This window comes from Syngnathus typhle, linkage group LG18, assembly GCF_033458585.1.
Source record: "Syngnathus typhle isolate RoL2023-S1 ecotype Sweden linkage group LG18, RoL_Styp_1.0, whole genome shotgun sequence".
In the NCBI taxonomy this organism is placed as follows: domain Eukaryota; kingdom Metazoa; phylum Chordata; class Actinopteri; order Syngnathiformes; family Syngnathidae; genus Syngnathus; species Syngnathus typhle.
This window is the reverse complement of record NC_083755.1, coordinates 7064020-7086481: the sequence shown is the minus strand read 5'-3', so window position 1 is coordinate 7086481 and position 22462 is coordinate 7064020. Positions and strand designations below refer to the sequence as shown.

General features: G+C 47.9%; 1 protein-coding gene and 1 long non-coding RNA gene across 2 annotated transcripts; both read left to right on the top strand.

The window, feature by feature from the left end:
* The first annotated feature begins 1355 nt into the window (after positions 1-1355).
* LOC133143184 (uncharacterized) lies at positions 1356-11805 on the top strand. The gene is made up of 3 exons (XR_009710371.1): positions 1356-4124; positions 6120-6366; positions 11645-11805. It is a non-coding gene; the product is annotated as an uncharacterized LOC133143184 (long non-coding RNA).
* On the top strand, positions 7161-9367 carry nog2 (noggin 2). The gene has a single exon (XM_061264974.1). The coding sequence runs from the start codon at positions 8015-8017 to the stop codon at positions 8645-8647; it is 633 nt and encodes a 210-aa protein (XP_061120958.1). The 5' UTR covers positions 7161-8014; the 3' UTR covers positions 8648-9367.
* Positions 11806-22462: the final 10657 nt, after the last annotated feature.

Genomic DNA, 22462 nt, shown 5'->3' with positions numbered 1-22462 from the left:
ATGAGCGGTGGCATGTGTTGCGCCATGTGGGTGTCTGCGTATGCCTTTTGTGTGCGTTCGCAGACGACGGGGCCAGCAGGTTGCGTGGTTTGTTGTTTGAAGTGGGGCTCTGTTGTTCTCATAGAGCTAACTGAATGGAGCCGGACCCCCCACCCCACCCCCTCCATCTGTCTGATCCAGCGGCACCGACCCTCCCTCCCAAATCCCGGCTCCGACAACCCGACGCACTGGCCCCCTCAAAGGAACAGTTGGCAAACGGGGACGGCCCATTAAACGAGAAAAACAAATATGTGTGTGTGGAAGTGTGTGTAGATATCCGTGGACTTGACTTTGACTGCTCTTCAGCATCAGCGCTGTCATGAAGATGCGTGGAGTCAAAAGTTGTTCTGGAACCCGGTATTGCATCACAAGCATGAAAGCTTGCAGGTCCAGTGTGTCATAAAGCAAAGACCTCCCGTGTAACCTGATCTGGTTTGTGTTTCATCCTCAACATGTCTGCGTAAATCATGTCACGTGATCTTTCTTTGCATTTTCTCTTTGTCTTCTCATTCCTCCGTTTTCTGTCCAGGCATCATCACGTGGGGCTCCGCCCCTTCAGGTAGATGGACGGGTTTATTTTGCAGCATCGGTTATTTTCTGTTTGCCATGGCTTAGGGTCAAAGTTCATTCAAAGACTTTTTTTTTTTTTTGCTTGCCTAACAATGAACGAGTTGGGACGGTTTGCAGAACGGGAGCAAAACGGAGGAAGGCCACATTCCGCAACGGACGCTTTTGAAAACTGCACACAACCCGAGATGATGTCATGTCTTGTGAAAACATGTTCGGGCGGGGGGGGGGCTTGGCGTCAGGGGGGCGGGGATTCCTTTTATTCCTTTCGAGTTTGCAGGGGGAGCCTTGGACCAAGGCAGGGTAGACGGTACCAGGGCAAGAAGCTCAACGCCTTCATCCACGCCGCAGAGCCCCGTGTCACCCCACCCCGGCGAGCAGTCACATTAGGCACGCTCCGGCCACGCCATCAAAGGCCTGGCTCACACACACATAGAAGGAAAAAAAAAAAATGTGTGCACGCAAACAGTTGCTTCACAAGTGACTGTAGGAGCCCACAGCCAGCCTGACACAAGTTAAACAAGCATGTTCACACCCGGCCCCAAATAAACGCGTGCCTAAAAATAACAACACATAGCGCCAGTTCAAACACACACACACTACCCCCCCCCCCCCCCCCCCCCCGGCTGTGTTATTGTTTTGAAAATATGATTGCGGTGACGGATGGGATGGGGGAGCCAAGGGGGACTCTGGCAAAAGGGGGGGGGGCGAGTGGCAGGGCCCCCGCCATTGTCCCCGAGCAGTGTGAGGTTGTGTCCATAGCTATAGAAACTGGGGCCACACTGGGAAGGCATGCTTTCATCTCCACCGCAGGCTCACCGCTGGCAATAAGGGGTCAAATAAATCCCCCTGGATGCAGTAAGCGGCGGCGGGGGGGCTTATACGCTCGCACACACAGCGTGTTTACCTGGCAGATAGAGAGATTCATCTCTGCCAGTCATTTTCAGACCCGACAACAAATTCTATTTTGTTGATGACGTCCCCACAAAACACTTCTCGTCCATCGCTCCTTATCCAGGGTGAGTATGCATTTGTTTTTTTTTAATTGTATTTATAAAATGTTCAACTTGTGTGTGTCCATGAAGTGGAAACACATACACAGCATTGAGACTTAGCCCTGGGATGGCCCGGTAAACAAGACAGGTAAACAGCATCTGGAGCCAGCAGGATCACTAATTTCAACACACACACACACACACGGTGTTTTTTTTTTTTTTTATGTTATGATCTCCTCAGAGCATTGAGAAGGACTCATTTTAACGTCGCTCGTAAACAGCAGATGCACGCACGGGAGAAATCGTCTGGAAAGGTGCCAGCCGCGCCATTAGAACCTATGGCAGGAGGCAACGGAGAAGGAATGAAGAAGGGAGGAGAGGAGAGAGGGAGAAGGTCGGCAGCACCGCCGCATGCCACAGACAGACTGACGATATTTGTACTGGGCTCCACACCAGGAACCTGGCTGTAATTACACCACACACACACACACACACACACTGTTACTAGACAGACTGAGGTTTTTCAAGTGTGTCTTTATGTCTTTCAATCTGACCACACGTTTGGACTTCTCACCATAAATAACATCCTCGTTATCTCAGACACCTCTGTAAGAGCGCCTCTATTTTTTGCTAGTGTTATAAAATGTATTTTTATTATTTTTGGCTCAGGTTAAAATCTTTATTTTAGTTTTATTTCAGGTGTTTTAAGTTGATATTAAGTGAATAAGAGGCTATTAAAAAAAATATGAAAACATTTATTGAAATTGTAGCAGAACGACCTGTCGCGCAAAATAAATTCTAAGGATACATTTGTATTTGCAAACGTAGAGAAAGCTCATACTTGCCTATCGTAGACACTTCAGTGGTTCAACGTGACTATTGCCAAGCCCGTAGGAACATAATGCTCATTTCACATGTGCAAACTGTACATCAGTGTTATGTTGACATGTTTCTGCAGCAAGAAGGCGGCGGAAAAATCTGAAAAAGCGCATTTAAAGGAAGGCAAAATAAACGATTAGCGGGGCTGTGCTTCGGGTAAATAAATAAAAAAAAAACTTGGCTCAGCTTAAGGAATGATTGTGGTTTTGATTAATAAAAAAGGCAAATATTTCATTGCAGGTCCGCGGCCCGAACGGCCGAGCGCCCTTCAGACCGCCCGCGGCCTGACTTGATTGGATTGATGGTTGGTCATTGGAACGAATGTTATGGAAATGACGAGATGTCAATAGTTATATTCATGCTAGCACAAACATGGATTTCCCAATTTTCTTTTGTGAATGGTCACGCTTGTTCTCGGAGCTCCCCGGCCGGCCAAATCCAAGGTTAAATAAGGTCAACAAGGTTATTGGCACAAACCACAATTGTGATTCTGTTTGCCTTCTCGATGTCGGCTATCAATAGCTCCTTGTTGATCGACTTCTCTCTCTCGCGCTCAGTCTCGCTTTCTGTCCGGGACTTGTGAAAGTTATTGGAGTGTGAATGCCTTTAACGGCCTCTGTCTGCTGCCCCGTGGATGCTGACATAGGTTGTCTTTTGTGGCCCGTTCCGTGCTCTTTCCCTCTTGAGCGATTGATGAGGTCGCATTTGATCAATTGGCTGTTCCCATTAAAGACAAAAAGACGCATTCATCCTTCATTGAGACATAAGCAGCTCGAAGTCCGAGGGAGGCGTCATTATTTATTAGTTTCTTTGTTTTTAATTCCATTTTTTTCATTTATTCATATTTTTGAATTTATTTTTTCAACATTTCCTGAGTTCTGACTTAGTGCTCATGACTTCAGCGTACCTCATCCCGCATCTTCCCCCCGGCCGGCGGGGGGGGGGGGGGAAGAAAGGCAGACGCTGGTGTTTGCTGACGGCTCCGGGGGCTCGCGGCTCCCGATTAGCAAACCAGTACGAGTCAACATCTGCTACATCCCTTAGACAAACTATCTATCGGCGCACACTCGGCCCGTTGTCGGACCGCCGCCCCGTCCCGTTTGGTTCCCAAGCGTCGAGGCAACCCCCGGGCGGCGGTGCGCGCTCACATGTCGGCGAGACATTTGCCAGAGACGTCCCAGTTCTGCCTGGCACCTTGGCAAGCCGTCGCCGTCTCGGCCTCCTGCGTACTTCGCAGTCGGGAGGGCCAAAGTACAAATACTTTCTGGATTTTTCAGGACGGTCTTTAAAGTGGTTCAAGCAACCGCCCGGGTTTAAACAGAACCAACTTTCCTTGGCTTTGTTTTTGTTAGCCAGTGCCGGTCTACCAAGTGTCTTGGCTCCAGACTCAACAGAACGCACATGCAACATCTGTCGTGGTCAGCGGCTTCGTTTAGACACGAGGGCTCGCGGCGGCGGCGGCGGCACGATGGATTTGCGGTCGCACGGAATGCCTTGTGGTCGGGTTTCACCTCGCTCGCCTTCATCATTTGCCAGGCTGCATTGTAATGAATTGTACTTATTGCTTCTCTTCTTTTTTTTTTTATGCTCAGGTTAACTGATCACCTGATGACTTTCACGAGATCTCGGACTGTTCCCGCAAAGGTGAGTCAACGAGAAATCTTTGGCGTGGAAACCTTCTTCCACTCCTGCCCCCCTTGTTGCTTTCTATCTCCATCTTGCCCGCTCGTCCCCTCTCGGCTGTTGTGCCACCGCGGAGACGGCAACAGTGACTCCATTGTGAACGATGGGAATCGGGCAACGGGCCAATGATGTCATCCTGCCATAGGCAAGACCAGCGGGAACGCCCTCCCGCCGTTTCGGAATGCACCATTTTTTTCCGGAAGGCGGTGATCAATTTAATTCCAACCTCATCGCTCCTTGGGGAACATGATGAGTAAAAAGAAAGAACATGGCATGTTTTTTAGGTTTTTTTTTTCTTTGGAGATGTGAGTAATGGAATGGCATGAGGTCACACCAGTTCGGAGTTGCCGGTCGAAATAATAGTAGGAGGAGTCAGGGTGTGTTGTTTTCTTTTTTTATTGGCTCGTGCAACGTGATTGATTGCGCGTGAAATCTCAAATCCAAAATAAAAAATCGACAAGGCGTCCACGACGTGGTTACTGGGAATCGCAACTAGACGTTTTCTCCATCACAACAGCATGGAAACTAAACGAAGCATGCCACGCTTTGGAGACGATTACATCAGACTGGCGCAAGTCTCTCGCTGACTTGGACAAGAGTTTTAATCGCCCGCTTGTCATCGTAAAAGCGAGAAACACTTTGATGCTGTTTACTGGCCATTTTGCAAAAAAATAAATAACTTAGCCATCCTTTTTTTTTTTCTTTTTTTTAAGGGAGAGACAAAAATGTAGAAAGGGCTTCAAAAGTAGCGTTAACGGAAGACAGATTTTTGACACGCTACCCGAACCATCTGCTTTGGGTTAACGCTCCGAGACCAAAACGGGGGAGAGAGAAAAGAACTAGAGAAGGACTGGAGAACATGACCAAAGCAATATTGACAGGCGATGATATGGAAAGACATTTATTTGTGCACCCAAATTTTGTGCATCCCAAATTTGATAGCACCAAAAATCCTCAAAAGTATTTGCTTGTGCCGCAGACGTGATTTAAAGGCCGCTTGAACTATTTCCCACTTAAATGACTTATCTTCTCATCTGGCATTGCCTCAAAGGATGACGTTTTTTGTTTTTTTTCGTCCCTTCTTCAAGCTGTCAGTGTCCCTCCCACCCCCCTGTGCCATTCTACCAATCCCCAGTGGGCATAGCCAGCCAGTCTGGCCAGGCCTGCCCCTTGCTGTGCCCCCGTGCTGGATAAGCTCCTGCCTGGACCTTGGCTAGGGTCCTTTGTATGGAGCCATAGGGGTGTTAGTGTGTGTTTGTGTATGTGTCATGTGTGTATAGCATTCACAGCCAAAGGGGAGAAGGGGGGTCCTATCTGTGCCTAAGGGCTGCCCCCCCCTCCATCCTCCTCCACTCCGCCCCCTCCAACGCAGCCTCACCATGCGCCCTATTGAGACCTAAGGGAGCGTGAACAATCACTGCAAAACCAAAGAGCTAAGTCCTCTTGTTATACAAGCCCAATTTTCGGCGAACCTAACCCGCCGACCTCCCGTCCCCCCCTTCCCTTGCCTACCGACAGCCCGGCCCCGCTCGCCAGAGGTCGGCGGGCTTCGTTAAAGCGAACCGGGCTCCTTTTATGGTCTTATTTAATTAGCCATTCCACAGTAAACTGCCATTCGGCACCAGCGCCCCTCCCCTCCTCCTCCTTTTCGTCACCTTCTCTCCCGAAGCTCCAGACGTTAGGCCAGATTCTACTGGCTATCCCCAAAAAATTTAAAACCCAATCTGTTGGGTCAAAATAATTACCCCAACCGAAAGGGAAAAGTAACCCAATCTACTCCAAATCGAACGCCACCCAGCGAGTCGGTTAGAAAAACAAGCAGGCATTTTTTAATGTGTATGCGAGGGTCAATCGCCAGGTGTGCAGGAGAGATTTAAGATTTAAATATTCAAATCAAATTCAATATCGATTTCATTTTGAGGCAGAAAAAAAACACATTCTTTTTTTTTTTGGCAGTGCTCGGATTCTCCACAGCGCACACCTCTCCTCCGCTCACTATGAGTTTTACCGAGGGGAGGGCGAGTGCCGCTGACCCCCATAGGGTGGGCTCGCTCGCTCCGCGGACATCCTAAGGCCCGTGGAGGGAAGACAATGGACACCGACCGTCCTACAGTAACCGGCTCAGCCCGACTGTCCCCGCTGCCCACTGAGCCGTCTACGCTGCCACCTTCGTCATGGATCACCAAGAGACATCCAGGGAGGGGTGAGCAGGAATTTCCTCTATGACTTAAATATTGCTTAAAAACAAATTTAATTTCAGTTCTAGCCCCCCCACCCCTAAAAAAAAATACAAGTTGTGTTGTTTTACAGTGTCATTTAATTGAGTTGCAGCCCCCATGTACTGAAAGCACCCCATACAGAGCATCCGGCCATTCACACTCTGCTAGATGAACGCCCTCTAGTGACCAACCCAAAAGGGGGGACTCACTAATTGGAGGGGGGGGGGGTTGTCAGACCATCCAAAAAATGCAAAAAATGACTATAGTTGCAAAGCGTTTCTTTTATATTCATATTAGCCTCGCATGGGCCACAATGAGTGCTTAGCATGGGAAAAGTTCCGTTTGGTTATCCCTGGCCATTTATAGCCCTTAATTACGTGCCTATTTTGTGACCCCTAAGTTCAACGGGGCCAATTCCTGTGTAGACCCAAATCCTGATGAACAAAGGTGGAATGCGATGCCCCCTTTCCCCCTCCACCCTCTTCCTCCTCTCCTTAAACGTTTCCCATCCATTGGGAGCTGAAGCGGCATATAGACAGCGTATTGAAACTATTAGCGCGTGCATCTCGCTCACTCGCAGCAAGACTTGAAAGCCGAGCTCGAATCAATCCCATGAAAAAGTGCGGCGCGTCGGTTAGGACCCAGTCGGGTCTGTGATTGTGGCTGACATTTTCCACGTTGCGAGGGGAGGGCTCGGCGCGGGTGGGTGGGTGGGGGTGGTCCAAAGGGGGCACTGTCAATCAGTGAGAGTGGCCCGGGGTGGGCAGGCCCCTCTGACACTTTGTAACGTCGGAGGGGGATATTTAACTTGGGACTGAGCACCCGCTCGCTTACAGACACGCTCACCCGCGCACGCTGCGTGCTCCGGCTCAGAAGAAGGGGTGCCAACTCGTTCTCTACCTCTCTCTCTTTCTCTCGCTCGCTCGCTCTCTCTCTCGCTCTCGCGCGCGCTCTCTCTCTCCTGCATAGTCGCGCACTCGCCACTCAAGTGGGGGAGCTTCTGTGGCAGCCACCGTAGCAGAAGGAGAAGCAGGATTTTGCTCGCAGCCTTTCCACATTTTGGGAACTCTCGCCATGCATGAGAAGGAGCTTTGAACACATTGAAAGGGGACTCAACTCTTTTTTTTTTGGGGGGCGGCTTATTACGTGGAATAATAAGAGTGAGCTGTTTGGAGCGAAATGGGCTTTTGACGTGAGACTCCGGCTGGAATACTACAACTTGTCCTTTTTTTGAATTTTCTTTCTTTTTTCTAAGACAAGTGCGCGGAGCGTGTCCCGCCAGGGCACGTCGGTGCGTAAGAACGCAGCCCTCACCGCCGCGCACCTTTTTGGAAGCAGCTGTTTCCATGCAGCTCCGTCATCCAGTGACTGTTTCGCCGCGGCTTCAAGTCGTCCCGGTGGTAACCATGACAACCCAGAGGAGCCCGAAGTGAATCCGGGCGAAGGCATCCAAACACCTTTTTGTTATTCATTTGAGGCTGACGCGTCAAGTGGTCTATTTAAAGTGTCGCCCGTGGGTGAACTTGTCAAATATATGAAGCGTCAGGCGGCCCCTCTGAAGTAGGTGTCATTTTGCTGTGCGTGGAAGGAAAAGAAAAAAAAAGAAAAAACACAAAAGTCCCAAGAGGAACCATGGGCAGTTCTCACCCTCCGCTGCTCCTCTACATGCTGCTGTGCGTCCACGTCGGAGTGTGCCAGCACTTCCTTCGCCTCCGTCCATCCCCTAGCGACCACCTGCCCGTACCCGACCTCAAGGAGGACCCCGACCCGGATTACGACCCCCGGGAACAGGACTTGTCCGAGAGGACTCTGAGGAAAAAGCTGGGCAGCCACTTTGACCCCAACTTCATGTCCGTCGCCGCGCCGGCGCTCGGCAACCACTCGGCGCCCGACGTCAAGCTTCAGGGCCCCATGCCCAACGAGATCAAGAAGCTGGAGCTGGGCGAGACCCCCTACGGGAAGCGTGTCAAGGTGGGCAAGAAGGCGCGCAGGAAATTCCTGCAGTGGCTGTGGACCTACACGCACTGTCCCGTGGTGTACACCTGGAAGGATTTGGGCGTGAGGTTCTGGCCACGCTACGTCAAGGAGGGCAACTGCTTCTCGGAGCGTTCCTGTTCCTTCCCGGAGGGGATGTCTTGCAAACCTGTCAAGTCCATCAACAAGATATTCCTGCGGTGGTACTGCCAAGGCTTCTTAAGACAGAAATACTGCACGTGGATACAGGTGCAGTACCCCATCATCTCCGAGTGCAAGTGTTCGTGCTGATCCCGGGCGCGTGCGGAGTGGACTGCTTTCTATTGCACTGTTAACTCTCGACGGAGGTGGGCACCATAGCAAATCTATTTTTTTATATAGCATTTTAAAAGTGAAATACCAAGAGGAATGCAGCTATTTTTTTTTTTTTTCGAATTGAACCAGGACCATATTTTATTGTCAGCCCGGAGACATTTTGGCTGGAAGGGGGGGCGGGGACAGCAGCACTTCATATGGAAGAGCTTTATTTTTTTTTTCGTCCCCCTAAGAGACATTGATGATGCATATGCTACACCTCTCCAAGAGGCGAACTTTCTCCTTATTTTGTTTTCAACTGACTGTTATTTCACTGCAATGCTGCCTAGAGTTTTTTTTTTTTTTGTATAATATTAATATCAATATTAATTAAGTTGTAAAAAAAAAAAAAAAAAAAAAAACTGAAGTTGAGGTTAAAGATTATATATAAAGGCGTGAACTCAGCTTTTTTTTTTCTTTTGGGAATACATAGTATTGTAGAAAACAAATCTGTACGTTTTATTTATTTTAACGATTGTGAGTATAGAACATAAGGACAGAGAATAGCAGAATATACCGGAAAAAAAATTATGAGAGATGTCTACTTGAATTATTAAAAAAAAAAAAAAAAAAGCCACACACACAAAAAAAAAAAAAATAAACAACTGAAAACAGCATCCAAGTGTACATGTTATGGTCACGTTTCTAGCAATAAAGTCGATGTTTTCATCATGCATCTGCTTATAGTGTATGTCGGGAGAAGGGAGGGGCGGGAGGACGTCCGCCAGACGCTCCACGGCCACAGTGAGTGCAGAAAGTTTGTGATTTATTACTGCGTGATGCGCATAGCTCGACTACCACAAGTAGAACTGGCATGCATTTGTTTCAACCGGAGGGAGGGGGGGGGGGGGTGAATGCTACCCCCCCTTATGTCCGTGCTGCAGAGGTGTTAACATAATGGCTCAAATATGATGCAGACGTCAAACGGTGTCTGTCTGCAGGCTCTGGACGCCGCACACAAGTTCCACTGAGGTATTTGGAGACCGGCGCCTATTCTAGTCTGACCACCCTGCACGGAGAGGAGAGGAGAGGAGAGGAGGGGAGAGGAGAAGAGAGGAGAGGAGGGTGGGAAAAAAAAAAGAAAAAACAAAACCCATGAAACATTGCTCAACTTTTCTTTTGGGTTGTATTTTTATTACCCTTCAAACATGAAAGCGATCAAGCCAATCAAATGAGTCAGTGTGAGTAAGCGGCGCAATGGTGCCTTTAAATAGACGCGTGACTCAGAAAAGCTTCAAGGTACCCTATGCGTAAAATGCGCATTTGCCGGATCTATTTGACACTTGCCGCCCAGTCATTGTGACAGGGAGCCATTGAAGGCATTTGGGAAGAGGAGCAGAGGAGGCTGGGACGAGGGACGGCAGCGTGCCAGTTTGAAAAAAAAAAAAAAAGTGAGGAGGGGGGAGCTGCTTTCCTTACTGTCAGCTTCTTTCTTGATGATGTCTCGGGGTTTTTTCGAATGTGCGTCTCTGACTCGACGGCGCCACTCAGCCGCCCCCTCTCGACTGCGCAGAATGAAGCACTTTGGGAAACAGTAACCCTTTCAGCCTCTGCCCGGAGAGTATTTTAGAAGCGTGTGAAAGGCAATACGCCGCCCTGGCTGCAGCCAACTGGAGGTGCGCACCTTTTAGACACAAGAAGACCCGTCCCTTCACAACCTCGGCACCAATGTGGGCGTCTGAGAAGAGCCGGCGAGAATCCGGTGTCACTTGAGGAACTCGATTCAACTTGGCTACACCTGCACAACCACTTAATCTATTACTGTGGTTGTCGCACATTTTTACCATCACCAAAATATTAGGCACACGATAACTGACGATAACACTCATTGGGAGGAGGGGAAAAGAAAGAAAAGCTCCTCCAGTTAAATGTGTTAAATGCTATTCGTCAGAGCCGAGGACGTATCCAATCCTCAAATGAGCCACTGTTAAGAGAGCCCTGTCTTCACTCGGTGGAAACATGCCGACGTGGCCTAATTTATTACTTCACACCATTCACTGAAGCTTAAACGCTCATTGGAAAGTAACGACGCAAATGCGTCGTCGAGAGCCCATCGCGATAAACGCCGAAACGTGGTCGGGGTGGAATGACGGACGCTTAGCAGACATTTGGTCCGCACCGTCAAGGCCAAAGGTCACAGCCTACTGTGCCTGCGGATATAAAGTATACTCGTAAAAATGATCCGATACTACACACCGAGACCACTCCATGACAAATACTTTCTTGGGACTTGCAACATAAGAGGCACCAGACACTCCAGTTTTGTCCATCTCTATTGTATGTACTCCTTTTGCATGGTGCCCCCTAGTGGTCAGCCTTACATAAGTGGAGTTCCTTGTGTTGCAAGCTACATTAAAGCAGTGGAACATGAAAGTTTTTTGTTGTTTTTGATAAAAAGTCAACACTTTCATCATCTGTATACTGTATTGGCGAGTACTCAAGTCGATCTGCAAAAAAGTGATATTGGTGAATCCCATTTCAAAAAGCACACATGCAAAAAACACGCAGCGACGCAGACAGACGGAGACGAGGCTGCAAGGCTGCAAGGCTGTAACTAAGGCCCAAACCCCGTGGTGGTAAAAGGCAGTGAGTCAGCAGAGTTGAGGTTATTGATGATGACAGGGCATTAGATGGAGCACTGAAGGGGGTTGGTGGGTGGGAGGCTCACACACTACACACACACCACATGAGTTTGCGGTCTGACGGAATGTTGGGTATCATCTGCTGTGTATGTGTCAAATATTAGTGAGCACTTACGAGAGCCAGTAAGCAAGCAGAAGCCTAATTTCATCATGGACAAAAGTATTGGGACGCACTTGGTGGTTTTCTTACAAAGCCGTTAAACTCTCCCTGGTGAGCGTCCAAGTATCAAAACAGAGATTGGTCGGTTCTTTTGTGAGTCTTCTAAAAGGCTCCTCTTTGTGTTTCTTCCAGTTCTTTGATGCCGAGCCAGGATCAGGAGCCCAGCGTGATCTCAACACATCCATCACATCCATGACTTGACCTGGACTTCAGTCTCAGTGGGCACGGGGATTCATGACATGCCATGACATCAACACGGAGGCATGACATCAACACGCGCCGCACAACAGGTGACCGCGGTGGAAATAACAAGCGATGGAAATCCAACCCCCCCCCCCAACCCCCCCTGGTCGAGCGGGGCTTTGGACAATGAAGCAGGCGGGCAGGAAATGCGCGCGATGCCGTGAGTACGTTCGACACTCTGTCTTGGTTTCCCTGAGTCTGGTTGACACTTAGTTTAGAGATCATTTATTACATGTGGCAAAGTGTGGCAGCTCACTGGAGCGTGCAACACATTCTTTAGTGGCTGAAGAGCACAATGCAGCCAATTTAGGGCACTTCCGGAAGCCAACATTGCTGACAATGCAAGAGCAGTATAAAAAAAAAGAAAATAATATTTGGGAAAATATCTCACTGTAAAAAATATATGAATCATTTATATATTATTTTGTATAATATATGGCTTGGCGCGAAACACGTCAAGAGAAAACTACATGCTTAGTTCTGTCGCCGTGGCGACGCAACAAGGGGCTCAAATTCACATCAATGGGCGTGTTTTGTCACTGTCAACATTTCCCTTTAAGATCATGTGTCAGAAGTAAATACTCATTTGTTACACTATTACTCAAAATTGTTTTTTCAACTGCAGCGGTGTCGCTTACATAGCTAAAAGAAAATCGGCATCAAACTCACAGTCTTGTTCACATAAACACTTGAGAGGAGCATAAATACATTCAATCCTAATAATTTGCTTCTTGGTCCTCATAAGGATGTTGTCTTTAATCTTCTTAATTGGCCACTCCACTTAAACATCCCCACTTCAATATACATACTGGAATTGGCCCTCTAATTGGACCATCCATTTTCAATATCCATCTTCCCGACGCCACCTCCCCCTCACAGTTTGTCCAGTGGCTGTCTCCGAGTACCCCTCTGTGCGTCTAGATGGCATGCTGAGAATGTTTACTTTCGCCACAGTGTGTATTTACAGAGCCTAATAGTTTTTAGGCCGCAATGGCGCCTCGCTTGGTAACGTGTACAACCCGGCGAGTCCCGACTTCTGCGCACAACATACATCAGCGCAACAAACCCAGCTTGTGCTATTTGGAGACGCTTTTAATGATGCCAAGTCGTGTCAAAATGTGGCGTTACAGAGCCTGTGTGATTGGAAATAATGGCTCCGTAAATACAGCAAAGGTCAAAGGGCGAGAGTGGAAGTGCACTCAGGGTTGCCAGTGAATGGATACATGATTCCTTTAAAGGTGACAAGAGGAACCCTGACATTTGTCATTGTGACATTCCTTGACGGTGGTGATTATATGGGGTGGAGAGTGCAGAACGGGAAACCCCTAAAAAAAAATCCTTCCGTATGTTACATCGGAAAAAAAATCAATGAATCAGCTGTTTTTTTTTTTTTTTTTTTACAAAATGTAAACCCTAATATAGTCTAACTCGTTTATATTTGGTGTAATACCACTGTTGGCCTTTTTAAAAACAATGTCAATGTTATGTATCAAAAATACTAGTGGTATCGGTACTTAATATCGGTCCCCATTATTTTGAAAACAAGTGCTACAAATGCTACAAAACACGCCTAAGCATGCTAACAACTTTAGCAGGCTCGTTGTCAGCCGAGGGACGCAGCCTCGGGGTTACGGACGTGCAAGCTCCAGAGAATGCTTTTTGGCTTACCAAAAACAGAGCACCCGGGGGATAATGGGACCCAGGAAATTCCTGACATAACCCCAACACACGGGAGAGGAAGTTGCAAATAGGGGGGGGGGGGGGGGGATTTATTGCTGTCAACTCCCCCCCTGGCTTCCACGGGAGAAGTGGGTACCTCTTTTGTCCCCTCCGGCATTGGAGATGGACTGAATCGAGGCGCCTCGCACTCCTCGCAACACCTAATCGCTCTCGGAAAGAAGAACCGCCAATTAGGGAATGCGCAGAGATGGCTTGCGAGGTTTTGGGGGCATGTTCAAGTGTTTGTTGCAAAGCCCTTGAATGGAAAAGGGGGGAGCGGAAAAAATTGGGGTTCCAGTTGACCCCCATGGGAAAATCAACGGAATGTTTCGAGATGAAGCATAAAAGCCCCCCCCAAAAAAGCTGATTTTGCAAAAAAACACTCATTAAGCTTATTCTTAAGTGACATGGGAGGAGTGGTTTTGTGTTGCATTCTAATTAGCAGCTTATGCAAACGATATTGAAGGGAAAGAGGCGGAAATGATGAAAGATTACCACTCGCTATGACAAAGAAAAGCTTTTTCCCCGCAAGATACTCGAGACTTGGCAGAAAACACAAGGCCGCTCTCGAAGCTGTCAGAAAATGAACTCCAAATCCAACGCTAGCAATTATTAGCCTCTGATTGAGAATCTCATGACAAGAAGCCGCTTCAGAAGACTAAATCCCAATTCCAATAGGTGTTTAGTGCTAAATAAAGTCTCCATAAATCAGCCATTTCTTTTTCTGGCAGTTCATATTTGCACTCATTGAATGGAGCCAACTTGGCAAACTAAAACAACACTGCCATCTAGTGGCAAATAATAAATAGAAATAAATATATATGAATAAATTATTGTATAATTAAATAATATTAAAAGAGAACCTCAATGGAGCCACTTGTATTATTACAATACCAGAATTGTAGCAAAAATGTCTGCAGAAGAAAAACACCCACGCATGCCGAAAACATGTCCAATGTGCTCCGGCCCAACTTTAAATGTGGTGACATCACACTCATACATTTAATTATGCAAATGTCATGAAGTGTTTTGTTCAAAGCAATTTGATGGCAAGATGCGATGATGTCACAGAGCAATAAAGCCCCCGCTGGTATTGGCACATCCTTGCTGGGCTTCCCCGCCCCCGAGCACCTGCCATGACTGATGCCCAAAGTTTGTCTTTATGGGAAGCGACAGCGTGGACTTTTGTCTTAATCCCGAAGCGCGCAAGCCGTTGGCTCCACACCAGCATGACAAGGACTAAAATGCCGCTGCAAAAGAAGCCTCTATGTTATCACCGAACGGCTTATTGAACTGCAGTTTTTCACGCCGTTTCCCCAAATTGAAGGTTAGTAAATCCCAATATGTGACCTCATACTTGTTGAATTGCAAACACGCCTATAATGACCGATTGCACGGTGATGTCATTGTCTGGGATGTGCTGGGCCAACATTTCTTTGCATTCTGTTTTATTCTTTAGAAAGCCTTCGTTAATTGTTGCTATGAAAACAAACAATGTCCATTGTAAGAAGAAATGTGTAAAAAACTTTTTACCGTCTTTTTCTAAACCAAAGAATGTGCACTTACATTTTTTTTTTGCTAATGTCAGCTTTTTAGTCAGGCGCCCCTTATGTTAAATAAAGTTTCGAGTTCTTTGCTGCACCGGTTTGTTTGCCTTAATGTGCAGAAAAATGTTTTTTTTTTTATCCACTAAACAGTTTTCTGATGTTATTTTAGACAAAATGGAAGGACAAGGGGACGGCCGGCACAATGGTCCAAATTGTAAGTACTCCACATTTGATTTCACCAATTGTGTCCGTTGGGGTTGAAACGATATCGGTTTGATTCTATGCTGATGTTAGCACCATCGCGTCAACTGTGTTGCAGGCTACCGCATTCCGCTGCCGATTGGGAACGGAGCGCGCAACATGGAAACCCTGGGCCTGAGGGTTTTCATTTTAAATCAGGAGATCATCTTTTCCATCCACGCCATGATCAGGCCGCCCGATAACGACTACAACGACGGCAACACGGAAGACAACGACGAGGAGGAAAACATCGAGGATAACGACGACGACGAGGAACGGATCGAAGACGGCGAGAACATCGAGGACATCGATGAGGCGGAGAATATCGAGGACATCGATCAGGAGGAGAATATCGAGGAACACGAGCAGGAGAATATCGAAGACGAGGAGGATGAGGAGAGTGAGGAGAGCGACGGCGATGCCGACGTGGAAGACAACGACGGCGACATGGAGGACAACGGCCACGGGGTGCATCCGGAATACCACGCCGACAACCACATCAACGACATGCACCTCAACGACGAGAACGCCGTGCTCCTCTTCCGGATCCGCGTCAGGCCGCTGCAACACGGCGACGTGTTTGACGACATTTTCCTCGAGTTGCGTTTGGTCAACAACGACGACTTTGACGAGATCGACAACAACGAAGAACACAACGGCGAAGCCAACGAGGAGAACGTCGACGACGAGCAGAATATCGACGAGGAGGACGACGACGGCGGCTTCGAGAACGTCCACGATATCGCCGACGAAGACGACGACCGGAGTAACGACGACCGGAGTAACGACGACCGCGACAACGACTGTAATAACGACGACCGGAGTAACGACGACTGCGACAACGACTGTAATAACGACGAAGGCTTCGAAGACCTCGACAACGAAAATATCGAAAGCTGCGCTATCGTTGCCAACGTCGTCAACAAAGAGAGGGACATTGCCACTCCCGTCGTCTACCCGGAGTTGGACGATCCTCTACCGGGACCGTCCAAGGAACGATCCGTCGAGGACGACGACGAAACCAGCGGCGGCAAACAATTCCCGTGGTGGGATGATTCCAACTCGGACAGTTTATCGGACAACCTCCACGAAGAAGAGGACTACCTCCAATCTTGCGCAAACAAGCAACAGTCAAGCGATGATTTGGATTCCCGAAACGACAGAAAGGGAAAAAAAACGTGTAAGAAAAGCTTTCTATCCAAATCGGAAGATGAGGACTTCCGTTCGAGTGACCCGGACGGGGAATTCCCACCCGAGTCGTCGAGGAAGAGGCGGCGAGGAGACGGAGGACTTTTATCCGAAGCGGGAAGAAACCAGAAACGTTTTCGACAGGGCGACGCCTCTGACAGCGACGCCTCTGACGGCGACTTAGACGACGGTCGACAAAATTCTCGGCCTGCGTCGTCGGCCTCAAACCGGTCGAGAGACAAACGAGAGCAAGAAATGAGAGACAGTGAGAAATAATTCACGGTAGGGATGATCGTCTCGAAAGCCATCGTGGAGAATTCCGCCCATTACTTGAAGGCGCCTCGAGGAAGTTGAGGCCCCCCCCCCAAAAAAATGCCCGAAGGCAACCAGCAGAGGCGCCGTTGAGCCGGTCGTTCCAGAGGAACAGTGTGACGTCAGCTGGGCTACGTTTACGCTACGGCGTCAATTTTCTTTAAAATGTTATTCCGGCCGATTAATCAAATAGCCCAATAGGTCATTGATTATACATGTCTTGAACATGCACATTTTGATGATGAAACGAACTGGTGGGAGATTATGATTTATATCTAAATCCAGATTTTCCTGATCTAAGGAAAGTGGCTGAGATTGAAAATTTTCTTTTTTTCTTTTATGGTATGTGCAGCGAGAGCGAGAGCGAGAGCGACATCATCCACATCCGTAAATGGTCACGTGTTGATGACATAACTTGCTTTGTTCAAAGCCTTTGAACGAAGGGTAACAAAGATGTGACGATGACACAGAGCATTAAAGCCTCCAATTGTTTTACTACATGCAGTGAGTGCCATGTTTTATTTTCCTTTTAACTGAAAGGTCCAGCATGTTATTTTTGCTATTCTGTTTTCTTTTTTTCTTTTTGTTTTTTTTATTCCAAAACCTCACCTCCAAATTTTTTTTTAGTCCCCTGAATATTTCTCCTTGCATATGAACTAGAGATTTTCAAAGGATAAGGTATGTCGGCAAATGTGATGTCATGGGACAGGGCTTGTTGATATCAAATATTCATTTTGCTCATTTTGTCTTCAATGATTGCAATGATTTTTATTGATATGCACTGAGATATATATATATATTAAGTTTTTCAACATTCATACATTAAATTACATAGATTTACAATCTACTCGAGTCAACATCAAGTTTATCGATTTTCTTTTTAGACAAAATGGAAGGACAAGGGGATGGATGGCACAATGGACCGAGTAGTAAGTTGATTTCGCCTCAATTTGGGTCAAACTAATGTTTCCATTTTAACAGCAGCTACGTCTCAATGAATTTCAGGATACCATATTCCGTTGCTTATAGGAAACCCCCCGCCCAACGATGGCCCCGACATGGAGTACATCGTCATCCTCGATTTTATCGTGAATCAGGAGATCGTCTTCGTGAACGAGGGCGAACCGTGGCCGGACGATGACGTCGACATGAACGTCAGCGAAAACGAAGAGAACACTGACATTATCATCGACGACGATAATCAGTCGGAGGCGGCCGTCGGGGCCGAGGTGGAGATCGGGGTCACTCGAAGCGCAGAAGACGACCCTCCGCTCGAATCGTCCAGGAACGTCTCTAAGGACGACGGGGCGGATGGCGACGACGGGGAGGAAGCCAGTGGCAGCTTCCGTTGGTGGGACGAGTTTGACGGCAACAGTTCTGACGGCAGCGCCGAGCAGGACGTCAATGAGGTGGAAGCGCCTCGGCTGCTACAAACGCAGGCCAACGTGTACCTCATGAGCCTCAGTGGCCATCTGGCGCACGGCTCGGGCATCATCGTCTTGGCCGAGGGTGGGAGGGTCTCCAAGGAAGGAGACGCTTTCTGGGAGCAAGGCTTGGAGGAGGACCTGCTGAGGAAAGAGGAAGGAAATAGCGGCGTGATGAACTGATTCTGAGAATAGAATAAAATTCATCATGGTGATGGACGCTCATAGTGACATGTGCAGTGCGTGGTTGTTGTTTTTTTGTACACCACCCAAACAATAAAATGCCATTTTTTGGCTGATTGCAAAGTGGGATTAGAGTGCCTCATTGTATATCACAAGTTTAGTTTTCTATACTTTGTCTTTGGCTCTTTGGACTGATTGAAAGTGACATCACAACCGATAGATGTATCATTGTGATGATGACATCACAATGATGTAATGGCGTAGCGTGTCATCAAGCGCTTTGGTCCAAGCACGTCAATTCGTAGACGCGTTGTCATGACACAAAGTCACAACTGCGGCGGAGCAGTTTTTATCTGCCCGCTTTAACATTTGAAGTGTATGTCTTTACTCGGAGTCGATCTCTGGACTGTTTGGTATTGCTTGTTTAGTTCGGGTCAGCATGAGCAGGACTCAACTATTGCTGCTACTTTTTTCACCAGTTCACATCGGGCATCCATCGTTCAAATGCTGCCATTTTTTCGATCTGACTTTTCTGACCTTGAATTTTCATCGAACTGACTTTCAGGCAAAATGGATGGACAAGGAGATGGATGGCACAATGGTCCAAATAGTAAGTTCTTTTATTTTTCATGTCATAGCAACTATCGTGCTAATCGCTAACGTTAATATTGCAGGTATCCGTTTGCCGCTACCAAGAGGTCTGCGTCCGCCAAACGACGAACCTAACATGGAGTTCATCGCCATCTTGGATTTGATTGTCAATCAAGAGATCATTTTCGTAAACGGACCCGAGCAATGGGATCTGGAAGAAAATCATCAGAATAATAATCCGATTCATATCAATCATGGGAATGTGGAGGAGAATCAAGCACGTGACGCTGAGCTTCACATGGATCAGCGGATGGAAGCGGTCGAACGGTTGTCCGAGCAATCCAGGGGCCATTCTACAAACGAGGACGACGACGACGACGATGAGATTAGAAGCCTCGAGAACCCTAGGAGAGCGTCCACCTCGGATAGCGACACCGATTTGGATGAAGCCAACACAGAACCCCGACCGGGACCCTCCTGGCACAGATCCGAAGATGACGACGGAGATGAAAACGGAACGAGGCGTAACAGGCATTTCCCGTGGTGGCGCGAGTTCCATCAGAAAAGTTCTGACAGTAGCCCAGACTTTGATTTTTACGAAGTAAATCCTCTCCTTTGTGAATCGAACCAAAGCTTGGATTCCCAAGATGAAAACAGAGATATGGAATCAAAACCTTCGGGGGAATTTGCCGCCAAACCTGCAAGCGTCAGCAACAGCGATCCGGCCGGAGAAGTTTCTGATGCTGAGGAGAGGTTGAAAGACTTTAACGAACAAGAGATTCAGCACGAGTCGGTGCTACTTCCGTTCAGGACTTCAGAAACTGAAAGAGGAAGCGGCATGTGTTGCCAATGGTGTCACGGATGTGACAATAACATCTCCGACCGAAACTATCCTGAAGAAAACACTCCGGCCGGTGACTTAGATGTCGAAGAGTCAACCTTAGAACTCTTCAATGGCTTTTCTGAAACGCCTGGCTCTGACCTTTCTCACGGTATCAGAACTAGTTGTAGCGTTGAGAAAGAAGATGGGTCTTCCGATGAAGACCCGCATCCCGGACCGTCCAGCCGGATCTCCGCAAACGAGGCCAGGAGCCACTTGGAGATGATAAACGAGAAGCGTTGGTGGCACGAATTATGCGGTAACAGCTCGGACAGCGGCACGGATTGGGAAGACCCGGAGGGAGTCTCTCTGCCGGGAACGTCGAGGAAGCGTTGCGGCGATGACGACCAAGAACAAGCCGAAAGCAGAATCAGCAAACGTTTCCGCTTCGGGGATGATGGCAATTCCGACGGAGATGAGTCTGAAGAAGAACGGAACGAATCCAACGAAGATTTGAATTCCCATGATAGCAAAGGGACGAAACGATTAAGGTGGCAGGATGATTTAAGACGCAAATGTAGTTCTGGTTCAGCTCGCTGCGTCAAATATGTTCCTGAAGAATTTGCCGCTGAGGCACGAGATCAACCGTCCGTGGAGATGTTGCCGCAAGTCGAAAAAAGTTCCGACAGCACCGACTCCAACGCTTTGGAAGCTCCGCCTCTAAAACTAAGTCTACGGGACAACCTGGCCTTACTAAGTTTAAGCAGCCATGTTTCTCAAAGTAAATGCGTCAAATTCCAGGAAGAAACAACTTCCCAAGCATCTGAGCAGGATCTTGAAGATCACCCGCCGCCAATTCAATCTCACGAGACCTTGACGGAGAATGGACGATCGGATTTTGACACGGACGAGAAACAATAAATCGAACTTGGGCAGCGAAACAAATCTTTGATGCAATAAGTTTTGGTGTCGCTTTGGCGGCCATCTTGATCAATACGGGACCATTTTTGTCATCCTGTGATTGTGATCTGAAATAGATCTGACAATTTACAAATTTGTCTTTTGTCCTTTGTGTGCACCTGCACGAGCGTGACATCGTGGTTACATCATGACAATGATGTCATCTTGTGTGATGACATGAAGTGCTTTTTTACTTCACGTTCTATGACACAGACTCAAGCGTGGTTCAGGAAACGAAGCGTCAATTTCACATTGACCACATTTCCATCAGCATGATACCAACTAAAATCCGCAAAGAACATCTTTCTGGTCACCAACTGGTATTTTACAGACCAGTTCCCCGACGTTAAGGTACGTAAGTCGATGGTGACACGAAAGATGATCCGGAGGATTTTATTGAATGTATTTCTGTTTTTTTCTTAGGATTCCTTTGGACGAGATGGAAGGACGGGGAGATGGACGGTGCTCTGGTACTTGAGATTTGTTTTGCCGTTTAGGTAAAACTGATAAAGTTTGGACTGCTTAGTGACCGTGGCAATAACACGCCTTGAACATGTTGCAGGCTACCGAATTCCACTGGACTTGGGAATCGGGGAACCCAATTTAAGATTTCGCCAATTTTGCATTTCCTTGCACAGCGAAGAAATTTCCTTCATCATCGAGGCGGCGCCGAGGCAACCCCCGAACGACGACAACGAAGAGGAAGCCAATCTCGAGGACATCGATGAGGAGGTTAATATCGAAGACGACGAGGATGCCGTCGGTGAGGAGAGCGACAGCGAGCAGGATATCGGCGATGCTCAAAACGAAGACAGCGACGTCGATCTGATCCCCGAAGAGAACGATGAACTTTACCGTTTTGTCAATACGCGGAACCAGTACGCGTGGATCCGCTTCATTTGGCAAGTGTGGCCATTTTCGTGCGGTAATATCTTTGAAGAAATCGTCTTTGAATTCCACGGCTTACGGGAGGAAGATTTGACCATTCGCGACTACGACGTCGCCCAAGAACACGTCGCCGATAACGACGATATTGTCAACGATGGGAATCTCCAAGACAGGGACGATCACCACGTGGAGGATGCGGCCAATGAAAATGAGTTGCTGGTTAGCGCCAACCAGATTTTGGAGCAAGTAGACGAACACCCGTTGCCAACCATGCCAAACGTCAGATCCAAAGTTGAGGAAATCGACGAAGAGGCTTTCCGATGGTGGCAGGAGTTTGACTACAACTTTTCAGAGAGCGCCGCCATCGATGTCGACGAAGAAGACCCTCCGCCGCAGGGACCTGAGAAGAAGAAGCAAGAAGCCAAGAGAGACAAGAAGTCGGGATCGCACGGCATCGGAAACTTGGTTGAGGAAGAAGAGGCTTCAGAGGAGAGCGACTTTGTCTCGTGTTTCGCTGAAGTGGAAGTAGAGGCGGAGCCTTCGCCCGAACCATCCAGGAAGAGATCGAGAGAGGAGGCCGGCCTCAATCAAGAGCCGAGACGCAACAAACGTTTCTGTCGGCGGTCGGAATGCGATGCTAAGACTTCTGACGGGGGCGCTGAAGACTCGCTTGTGGGCGGAGCTACAAAAAGGTCATGAGATAAGTCCTGGGACCAAGACTGAGAATCTACACAGACTGTGTTTTGTTTTATTGTGGTTCATCAGATTTTCAAGGCAGTGCTGCTCATGAATATGCACAATTTGTTTTTTTATGATCATTTTCCAGGTTGCTGCT

Excerpts from the sequence above, each read along its gene's own strand:
- nog2 (XM_061264974.1), top strand. The coding sequence starts at position 8,015 with ATGGGCAGTTCTCACCCTCCGCTGCTCCTCTACATGCTGCTGTGCGTC.